The sequence below is a fragment of the Aspergillus tanneri genome, assembly GCF_003426965.1.
Source record: "Aspergillus tanneri strain NIH1004 chromosome Unknown AapTan_1_pilon_pilon_pilon, whole genome shotgun sequence".
Lineage (NCBI taxonomy): Eukaryota > Fungi > Ascomycota > Eurotiomycetes > Eurotiales > Aspergillaceae > Aspergillus > Aspergillus tanneri.
The window spans coordinates 1,945,183-1,955,516 of NW_022984628.1; the positions used below are offsets into that span (position 1 = coordinate 1,945,183).

Consider the following 10,334-nt stretch of genomic DNA (forward strand, 5'->3'; position numbering starts at 1 on the left):
CCTCTGACTCGTCACCATGGTTGGAATCGGTCCTAAACGTCCTCCATCCCGCAAGGGTAAGCTGACATTTTCATCATCACCATCGTCATTAGCTTATGGTTCTCACGACAGGTTCGAGACACGAATTGCCCCAGAACCTCCTGAAACAGATCAAGGAGCTGGAAGATATCTTCACGGTCGATCGGGCCAAATTGAAGCAGATCGTGGACCACTTTGTCAAGGAACTGGAGAAGGGTAGGTGATCTGACCGGATCTTCTGTCCAACGAGGCGGTCAAGACGAGCGAATGCTGACGAACCTCTATTAGGCCTCACCGTCGAGGGGGGGAACATTGTAAGTGATATCATATCTATATAGATACGACATAGATATATAGATGCTGATGATTAAGCCCATGAATGTCACCTGGGTCATGGGATTCCCTGACGGCAACGAACAGGGTACATTCCTGGCTTTGGACATGGGTGGCACCAACCTACGAGTCTGTGAGATCACTTTGACCGACGAGAAGGGCGCCTTCGACATCACCCAGTCCAAGTACCGCATGCCCGAGGAATTGAAGACCGGAACCGCCGAGGAGCTCTGGGAGTACGTCGCCGACTGTATCCAACAGTTCATCGAGTACCACCATGAGAATGAAGACCTCGCCAGTCTGCCCTTGGGTTTCACCTTCTCCTACCCGGCCACTCAGGAGTACATCGACCATGGCGTCCTGCAGCGCTGGACCAAGGGATTCGACATCGACGGCGTCGAGGGCCATGACGTGGTTCCCCCCTTGGAGGAGGCCCTCCAGAAACGAGTATGGTTTGGCTGGACAGAGTGACATAGCTACGCATGACTACTAACGACCGTTGCTTTTTTTTTTCAGGGCCTCCCCATCAAAACCGCGGCGCTGATTAACGACACCACCGGAACCCTTATTGCCTCGTCCTACACCGATTCGGACATGAAGATCGGCTGCATCTTCGGCACGGGTGTCAACGCAGCCTACATGGAGGATGTCGGTTCGGTGCCCAAGCTGGCCCACGTGAACCTGCCCCCGGATATGCCGGTGGCCATCAACTGCGAGTATGGCGCGTTTGACAACGAGCACGTCGTCCTGCCGCTGACCAAATACGACCACATCATCGACCGTGACTCCCCCCGTCCCGGCCAGCAGGCATTCGAGAAGATGACGGCCGGCCTCTACCTGGGCGAGATCTTCCGCCTCGTCCTCCTGGACTTCGTGGAGAGTCGACCGGGCCTGATGTTCAAGGACCAGGATACTTCCCAGCTGCGGAAGCCGTACCTTTTGGACGCGTCGTTCCTGTCCGCTATCGAGGAGGACCCGTACGAGAACCTGCAGGAAACCCGGGAGCTGATGGAGCGGCGACTGAACATCCTGGCCACCCAAGCCGAGCTGGAACTGATCCGGCGTTTGGCCGAGCTGATCGGCACGCGTGCAGCGCGCCTGTCGGCATGCGGAGTGGCGGCCATCTGCAAGAAGAAGAACATCCAGTCGTGCCACGTGGGTGCCGACGGCTCGGTCTTCACCAAGTACCCTCACTTCAAGGCCCGTGGGGCACAGGCCCTGCGGGAGATCCTCGACTGGATGCCGACGGAGAAGGACAAGGTATCCATCCTGGCGGCCGAGGATGGATCCGGTGTGGGAGCCGCACTGATTGCGGCCTTAACCCTGAAGCGTGTCAAGACGGGTAACCTAGCGGGTATCCGAAACAGGGATGCCATGCAAAAGTTGCTGTAGAGATGATGGGATGAATGAATGAATGAGCCTTGATATCTTGGCAGGATTTTCTGATTTTGGGTGTTTATGGGGACATAATATATATATACACGCCGCGTCTTTGGAGTCTAAGGAACGGTGATATACAAAAAACATGCAACTAGGATTTTGACAACTGACATTTGACCCTGGACCCGTTCATTGAGATGATCACCGTGATGATATTGATAGCGTAGCCAGACAACAATATTGCCCCTAGAAACGAAGGAATGCAGGAGGATCATCTGGTAGAACCATACGATCTGCACACGCAGGTATGTAGGGATGAGTCGTCTCACTCCAGGCGGTCGCAAAATCGCGCCTTTCCATATTATGCAAGTGACTCGGTCTTCCTCGAGTTAAAGGTGTATATATCCATGATATATATATATAGGACACGACAGTGGTGGTTTACCCCGTGACATTCTGTATACAATTTATACAAACAACCCGTCAGCACTGTTGTACAACACCCTCAAACCATTCAGTCACCCTCTGAATATTACTTAAATCCTGCACAATGAAACTCTCTCCCCTCCTTATTGGCACAGCCCTCGGCACAATGGCTATCCCACGGGGTGCCCATCACGCGCGCGACGACAGCGCTCCTCCTATCGGTGCAATTGACAACATTAATGGCGATGCAACTCCTACCAGCACGACCACGACTCCCTTGGCGAGTAGCAAACCAACTCCTACTCCTGAGGCACCGGAACTGGTATGTATATCATTGTTCCTCGGATATCGAAACAAATAAACAAAAAATAAATAAATGAATGAGAGACTAACAACAACAATAGATAAATCACTTTCTTTCCTCGGTAAGCTCGGCATTCCTGGACTCCCTAATTATTCCCTTGTGAACAGGCAAGCATGGATCAGAGAACTAATCGATACCTTGATCATGTGGGGGGAGTATTTAGGTCTCAGGACTTTTGGATGCAGTGAGCTTTCCCTCTCTTTTTGTATTCTTTTATTTTATTTTTGGTTCCCTGATTCTGATAAAATGATAGCTTGGAGCCTTCGTCGAGGCCTAAAACAGCAAATCAGGTTATTCTGCTGATAAAGAATAATTTATACAAAGACAACCTAAAGGCTATCGATCTTTTAAACATTATTCTGTTCTGCTGCTTTTATGTATCTCATAAGGGGGGACCACTTCGGATTTCTTGAATATTTGTGTCGAGAGGTAATTAATACATTGCTACCCTGCCAAAACTGAGCTTTGTCTTTCATATAACTTGATGTCCTTCACGTGTTAGTTACATATATTTGGCTTTCTACTATATCTACTATCTCCTGGGAATCTATGTATCTATCTTTATCCCTGAATCTCCCACAATCTGATTCGTCCCTGTTCATTGCCCACGGCCAACTGCTCCGAATTGGGCGACACTGCAACAGCTGAAATCCGTCCCAAAGGCGTGTTGGATGTCGGCCAGTTACGGTACACAGTGCATGTGGGAAGGTGAACTGTAGACTGTCAGACTTGTCCTGGAGACGATACAGGTCGTCATGGGTAGGAACTTACCGATTCTCAATGCGTCACGCTTCCATCGACTCGCCATCACAAAGAATTGTCCATCGGGTGCGAATACTAAATGACTGATCGGCGTTACAAGCTGGCCCAGCGCACGCACCGGTTCTGGGTTTCGTGGAATCGCCGACGAGGGATCACTTGCGTAGGCCGCTGCCCACGGGCGTCGGTCGTAGACATTAACCACTCCACTGGAGCTCCCAATCACGACCCAGCGGTCGCCTCCTAGCTGGGTTCGTCCCGATCGTCCCCCCAGGCTGAGCACTGTAGTGCCCACTGCACCTGCATCCACCCACCGGGCCACAACCTGCATCAGTCGCCCATCCCATTCGGACACTTCGCCATTCTTGCTGACAACCGTCATGCCCTCGCCGTCACTCCACCAGGCGAAGTCGGCAACTCCACCTTTGCCGTCTACACGGACCTGCGCGACCCATTGTGCCGTCCCCGAATCAAGCACGTTGATGAGACCGCCGCCCTTGCGCGACGTGCCGACAAGCCCAACATACCGTCCGCAGGGGGAGAGCTTGAATCGCTCCATGGATTTCTGTTCTTCTTTTCGGTCCGCGGTTCCATTGACCTTGTCGACCTTGCCCGTGTCCAGGTCCCAGATGTGGAAATATCGTCGGCGACCAGAGGCAAAGATCTTATTGCCAGTGGGAGGCGCAAACGCGGAGGTGTGGATGGGTGTGCAGCGGATATGGAACGACGTGAGAAGGGGGTTAGGCGCCGGGGATGAGGGGGAGATATGGTGAAGGAAAAGCGTCGCGGCAGGTCCCGACGACAGGAGCAACGGGTAATGGGGATGGAAAGAAAGAGAGTCGATCGCAGACTGACCAATTTTTCAATTTTCGTTAGCATTTTGGGTATCTTGTAAGGTTCTAAAGCTAGTATCGTACTCACCGGCTGGTCTTTCCCGACATCCTTCAATCTCTGAATACCCAGAACTTCCTGGCGCAACTTTCTCTTCCCACCCGGTAGTGACTTATCCTCGAGCTTAGTGAGGTCGGCGCTTTGAAGTAATTTCGCCAGAGGCTGCGTGGAACCTTGCCCTTCGTCATCTGTATCCATTCCGTCCGCGTCAGAATCGCCGTTAGCATCCTTCACACTTGACTCGGGGTTCGCCCATTCGGGTGTAGGATGCAGTTGTTGGTACTGCCTGCGAAGTCGCCGGATATACTCCTTGCCGCTGATCACATCTTCCGACTCGGCAACACGCAGCTTCCTCAGTCTCTGGTGGCTCGCTAGTGAAATTGTAAGGCGTTCATCGTCGCTATCATGCCACGCTGCTGGCATTTTATCCGCCTCCTCATCATCATCGTCCTCGGCATCTGATGGTAGCTCAGGAGACTCGGTAATATCCCCAGAAACGGGGCCTGCTCCTGAATCGAGGAAGAAGAGCTGGACTGTGTTAGCAAGGCCGATAATGCTGGAGTGTGGGAATTGCTACGAACATCGGCGTCATCCACATCACTCAGGTCTTTATATTCTCCTCCTTTATCACCCCCCTCCTCGTCAATACTCTCCTCATCACTCATGGCCGCGAGCGCCGCCAAACTGCGATTTTGATGGCTTCTCAATGCGCCGTGGAATCCCTCATCGTCGCCGAAAAGCATTCTCTCTAACTTCAGCTCGGTCTCGTCCTTCTCAGGAACATCCTCATCGCCATTTTTACGACTAGGCTTTATGCTCTCAAAAGGCGTGTGTGAACTGGGGTTCGCCTTTTGGCGAGTCTTCTGCTTCATGGTTGATTTGGGCATTGCAAGTGCCTTTCCCTGTTTTTAAAATGGAGTCAAAATAGCAAACAAAATATAAACAGAGAGATACTCTGTTGATGCAGGAAAAATAAAAAATAAAACAAAAACAAATGGAGTGGTTCAGGGAATAAGAGGCCCTCGAAGTTTACGTCGCAGAAAAGAATCGGCAACAATAATAATTTTCTGCGTTCAGCCGGCAGAAGCGGGCGGTGGGCTCTGCGGTGGACAGTGGTGCCTTAGCGTAGCGTAAGGAAGGACCTCAGGCAGCTGAGCGACCTCTAGTCCCTTGCAGCCTACAGCTAGGGAATAATCAATTCTATGACACTGATAGGGGCTGTTTATCTTGTTTGATAAATCGAGACTTGTGTAGACAAAAATAAATGGTATACTAAAAACACATCGATATCTTTGTACGAACACCATAACCTGCCCGGCAGCCTAACTCCAAAAAACATAGCACCGCTGAAAGTAACAGCTATTTTTATGGGTCTCTTTGCTGTGCCGTAAGCCTCATAGACGATGAAATCAGATCATCTTCAACAAAACTGTTGTTATTCGTGCCGATCGAAGCTGACGACCCGGAGCTGCTTTCGCCGCGAATTGTCGGATACTCAGTAGCGTCGAATTGCGTCAAAGCCTCCTTCACTCGTGGAGGGCTTTCTATACCGTTTCCAACGTCCTTCCCCACAGTTCCATCTTCGGACACCAACGTTCCATCATCTTCTAAACCAGCCAACAGCGCGTGACGATGGTCATGATCATCATCTAAACAGTCTCCGTCCCGGCCCTCTTCCTCCAGCAACTGATGTGAAGGTTTCTTGATGAACGTGTCAATGATGTAGTACTGAATCGCGTTCATGATAACGGGAAAAAGAAGCATAACGAAGAATATTTGGACAGCCGCATTGCCTTCCGTCCATCGCAGAGCCCAATCACCAACTTTGACAATGAATGGCACTAGCTGTATTAGGAAAAAGACACATATTTTCATTCCCAGAAGGCCGATAAAGTATATCACGGATTGCTTGAACCACCAGGCAGCACGAGGTGGACGGCCATAGTTTCCCGACAATATAGATTCGGGGGGGTTTGCTAGTGGAGTATACATGGCTAGGCGGTTTAGGACGTGAAGTATGAAAATGAGAATCGGAATACCAAGTGTAGTCTAAAGATGACAATACATTAGCCAGCGGTTCGGCAATGCGTTCACGGAGGAAAACTCTCGGAGCTCACATCGATGCCCAGATTCAACAAATAAAAAGAGCAGGGGTTCGGTTTGTAGTCGCTGGTAATTTCCAGCTGGCCAGCAGAAAACATGGACATGAGTAGGTTCGCGAGATGAAGCATTGCTGATCCAAAGACTTGCTTTGAGACATCGAAGGCCCAGACCTTGACAGGTCGCTGAGGTCTCTCCCTCCATCTTTTATAGACCAGGGACAGTAGTGCCAGTGCCCCAAGCGCGGCCTGCACGAGAAGTGAGAAAGGACCGAGGAGCCTACATTCTCCGCTGTCATCCGCGTCCCTTGAGGGGTCTGGGCCTGCCAGAGGGTAGTGTATGGACTGGGAAGATGGCGATGGTGATGGGGTCGCGAGGACACTAGAGGTCGAGCTCAAGTCAAGGGCTGAAGCGCCACTAATGAGCCCTGCGACGATGACGATTGCTGTGGCCATCGAAAGGCGCGACAAAGTGGTCGACATAGCGGGATGAACTGCGTCTGCTTCCGGGAGAAAGATGAGGAGAGGAGATAGGAAAACAAGTCGGAACGTCAATCAGCTTGCAAGTGTCATCAACGGCTATAAGGCGGCAGCAGCGACAGCGATACGAGACGAGACGAGGTGTAAGCAATCACGGCAAGGCAACTAGTGGAAACCGGAACAGGTACAGTGTACGGACGAAAATCCGTAGTCAGATCAAATAGAACCAACTTTGACGTGCACGGGAGTCCAAGTCGGAATGCTCCTTTGCCAGCAAGGAGCCTGAACCAGCCAGGTACGGTGGGTTTCAGTCATCAGTTGTAGGGAGCAAAATGAGGTGCCAGGTCGAGACAACGGCCCCCGCAAGTGGGCGGAGCAGGGCCACTAGTTCGGCCGTTAGTCAGCTCGACACTGGGCAGTGTGGCTGAAGCTAACTCTTTACTAGGCTCTCTACTCCGTACTGAAGAATCAATCCCCTTCCACTGGCGATAATTAGAGCATGGCTACGGATGAATACTGAATATTCTTGCGACAGAGAACTAATCCCAGAAAGTCAAGTTCTATTTTCCAGCGCCCAAAGTTTTGTAGCATCTAGGCTATGGATCGACAATATCCATAATCATCCACTACCACTCCTTCACTGTATCCAAAGCCCATCCTAGATCATAAGTCTCTCAACCTTGTCCTTGATGGTCCTGATCTGTCCCATAAGATCACTGGCCTCATTGGTTGTGATCGCGACCGAAACGACAGCGCGTGAAACACCGGCAGCGCGCCCCAACGCCAACTTGCTCGGCACGAAAACATACGCGGTGTTCTTGTCTTCAGCAAGAAGAGGCAAATGCAAGAGGATAGCCAGAGGGCTACAGTCGGCGGCAAGAATAATAAGCTCGGCAGTACCGCGATTGAGGGTCTTGGTGGCTACACAAAAGTTAATAAGAGGACTCGTCATTTTCAAGAAAAATACATGCCTTCGTTCGCACCCTTCTTCAACTGACGGTAATGAGAGGCCTGCTGCACGAGGTCCAGAATATTCTGGGTCAGGCTCTCATCGGCCAAAGGCCAGGCTACAAAAAGACGTCAGTATCCCATAACGCTTGAACTGAGGACCTTTTTGGCTTACCGGCATTGGGCTCTCCGGACATGATGTTGCACAAGATATTAGGGTGCGAGTAATAGAGAGAGAGAAAAAAAAGTGGCTCACGCAAAGGATCACTGCCGTATTGCAGATCAGAATAGTATGATTTGAAGAAAGGAAAATGCTCCCGGTCAGTCGGCAAAAAATCTCGAGAGAATGAGTGGTGGGGCCTGCGGCGTGACCATAGCTAGCCTCTTTGGGAATAGCCTCTTATTTAGGCCTTATAAATCTGGCATCAATAGACTCATATTGCCCACATTTCAAATACCATTCATTATGCTTTCTACGTTAGGGAGAAGAATATCAAAGCCGAAGTCAATGGTGGCTTAGACTCCTAGGGTGTTATTAAAATAATTATAGATTCTCTAGTAATCTTAGGACTGCTACGTATATTTGTTCCTTGCAGCGTACTGAGCACAGAGTACTTAAATTGGGAGCATGAAGGTATGCCCCTATAGCGACACAGCAATGTCCTAAATCCCTGATCGTGACATAATTGGCGTCTGACCAGGACGACTAGCGATTCAGGGGTGGGTACTATTGAACTTGCAGCCCAAGCCTCCAAGTCCAGCATTGCTGGGACTAACTGGGATAAGCTTACGTGGATCGTCTTCTGAGAAGCACTCATTTAGACACTAACTCCTGCAGCATTGCATGATCTTCACAGATCGGATCACCTCGGTGGTCCGCCAGGCGTTTGGTCGATCCTAGAGAAGTTTTACACCAACTACTGGCCGCTAGCGCACCACTTAAAACACCTTAAATACATAAAACGCGGTTGTTTGAAGACCGTAGGTAGACACATATGCCTCATATACTTAGATTAGGTCTTTCGCGACAGCCAGCAGTGGCCGGCGCCGAGGTGATTATATTGATAGTAGTGACGAACTGGTAAAACAGCACTGATCCCACCATGAAAGAACCCATTCTGTATCGCTTCCCCGGACAATAGCCAGAGGATATCATTCTACCTGCCGGCCACCCTCATACCCATGAAGAAGAGTCACGAAACCCATAGGAGTAAAACGCCAGAAACCCCACAACCAACCCAGAATAGAACGCAGCCAGATGCCTGCAAAGGGGACGCAGAGAAAGCGACAAAAAGAACCGTAACGTCATTCTATACCATGTTGCTGTTTGAGACGTTCCAAATTCTCTTGCCTTTCCGCCATATCCTCTTTCGACCTAAGCATTTTTTCTGGCTGGTGGTATAGCACTGCAATGAGCCAAAACATGTCAGTTTCATCCTGATGGACAGTGCATCTGGTCTGGCTAGTGCCTTGGATGGAATCACGTACCAACGAGATATCTGTTCTGGAAATTGAATCCATTGAGCTTATCGCATGCCTGTTTGGCGTCATGAACGTCTTCATATACGACAAATGCGGTACCCTTCGAGTTGTTCGCGATCCCTTGACGTATTTGTCTAGCGAGTGGATGGTCAGCGGGTAGGCGGGAACAAGGGAATCCGAAGTAACCTCGAGGACGTCTTACCGGATGGGTCCAAACTTGCCAAAAAGGTCGAAAAGTTGCTCTGCTGTTACGTTGTAGCTATACCGAATCATTCTCGTTAGCTTACGGGCTCCTAACCGACCGCAACATGTATCCTTTGATCCCGCCAGCCCGGAGGGTCGTGTGCGTGACCCAGCGGACCAGAAGGAATGGACGTACTTGAGGTTCTTGACAAAGAGAATCCTGATATCAATTAGCATCCGTAATGTAGGTGAAAAGAATGATTCCGGCGACGTCAACTACGTCGATGGCGGGGATAGACCAGGGTCGAATGGGGAGGGGCAGATTTATTCGATAAGGGAAGAACTTACCGATTGGCTTCGGGGGCGAGCTTTCGGCTCATTCTTAGGTGGGACAGTTATGGTCCAGGAAATGGATTTGAAAGGCAAAAGGATGTCGAGCAGATACCCAACGGGGCTGGGACTGTTCAATTCGGAGGGAGAGAAGACCTAGAAGAAGGGAAGGAAGTGAGAAGCAATATCCATTATCCGTGATGAGCACGAGGTCGGGACGGGGGCCTGCCTTGTCCCGATTGGGCTTAGGGGCCTGGCGGAGCCTCACTTTGTTGGTTCGTCGAAGAGCGGCAGAAAGAGAGACTGAGACAGCAAGAGCAACAAACATCAATCGCTATGGTGGCAATTGGCGGGGACAAAGCCTTGATGGTCATGCTGCTGAACCTGAATCCCAAAGAATAAGGAACCCTCAAACAATAGACGATCCCACCTGTCTCCCGATGATCGATCACCCTCTCTTCCGACCGCAAACGATGCAGTAGTTCTGTGGCAGCCTGAGGCACCCACACGGCCTGCTCAGCCTTCGCCCTCGCGCTCTCTCTCTTCTTCTTCTCCGTCGCCGCATCCTCCCCTCTCTTTTCTTCATCCCAGTTTGAAACACCATCGCATCCGTCAAATCCTATGGCGCATTAGTTCCAATC

The 10,334-nt window shown here is 50.6% G+C and overlaps 6 protein-coding genes across 6 annotated transcripts; 2 read left to right on the forward strand and 4 right to left on the reverse strand.

Moving 5' to 3' along the window:
- Positions 1–16: 16 nt before the first annotated feature.
- HXK1 (putative hexokinase Kxk) lies at positions 17–1,743 on the forward strand (the record flags this gene model as incomplete). Its single annotated transcript, XM_033567353.1, has 5 exons — positions 17–56; positions 112–234; positions 307–332; positions 391–798; positions 868–1,743. The coding sequence occupies 5 exons, from the start codon at positions 17–19 to the stop codon at positions 1,741–1,743; spliced, it is 1,473 nt and encodes a 490-aa protein (XP_033429348.1).
- A 580-nt stretch (positions 1,744–2,323) lies between these two features.
- On the forward strand, positions 2,324–2,798 carry ATNIH1004_002668 (uncharacterized protein; the record flags this gene model as incomplete). The annotated part of the gene is made up of 2 exons (XM_033567354.1): positions 2,324–2,479; positions 2,775–2,798. The coding sequence occupies 2 exons, from the start codon at positions 2,324–2,326 to the stop codon at positions 2,796–2,798; spliced, it is 180 nt and encodes a 59-aa protein (XP_033429349.1).
- A 284-nt stretch (positions 2,799–3,082) lies between these two features.
- ATNIH1004_002669 (WD40 repeat domain-containing protein) lies at positions 3,083–5,058 on the reverse strand (the record flags this gene model as incomplete). Its single annotated transcript, XM_033567355.1, has 4 exons — positions 3,083–3,234; positions 3,293–4,130; positions 4,202–4,699; positions 4,753–5,058. 4 exons carry the CDS (start codon positions 5,056–5,058, stop codon positions 3,083–3,085), a joined length of 1,794 nt encoding a protein of 597 aa, XP_033429350.1.
- A 478-nt stretch (positions 5,059–5,536) lies between these two features.
- Positions 5,537–6,753, reverse strand: ATNIH1004_002670 (uncharacterized protein; the record flags this gene model as incomplete). Its single annotated transcript, XM_033567356.1, has 3 exons — positions 5,537–6,012; positions 6,211–6,220; positions 6,289–6,753. The coding sequence occupies 3 exons, from the start codon at positions 6,751–6,753 to the stop codon at positions 5,537–5,539; spliced, it is 951 nt and encodes a 316-aa protein (XP_033429351.1).
- Positions 6,754–7,408: 655 nt separating this feature from the next.
- Positions 7,409–7,895, reverse strand: SNU13 (RNA binding protein snu13; the record flags this gene model as incomplete). The annotated part of the gene is made up of 3 exons (XM_033567357.1): positions 7,409–7,671; positions 7,734–7,817; positions 7,874–7,895. The coding sequence occupies 3 exons, from the start codon at positions 7,893–7,895 to the stop codon at positions 7,409–7,411; spliced, it is 369 nt and encodes a 122-aa protein (XP_033429352.1).
- A 1,108-nt stretch (positions 7,896–9,003) lies between these two features.
- On the reverse strand, positions 9,004–9,743 carry ATNIH1004_002672 (putative pre-mRNA branch site protein p14; the record flags this gene model as incomplete). Its single annotated transcript, XM_033567358.1, has 5 exons — positions 9,004–9,104; positions 9,187–9,314; positions 9,383–9,439; positions 9,560–9,583; positions 9,712–9,743. The coding sequence occupies 5 exons, from the start codon at positions 9,741–9,743 to the stop codon at positions 9,004–9,006; spliced, it is 342 nt and encodes a 113-aa protein (XP_033429353.1).
- Between the last annotated feature and the right edge of the window lie 591 nt (positions 9,744–10,334).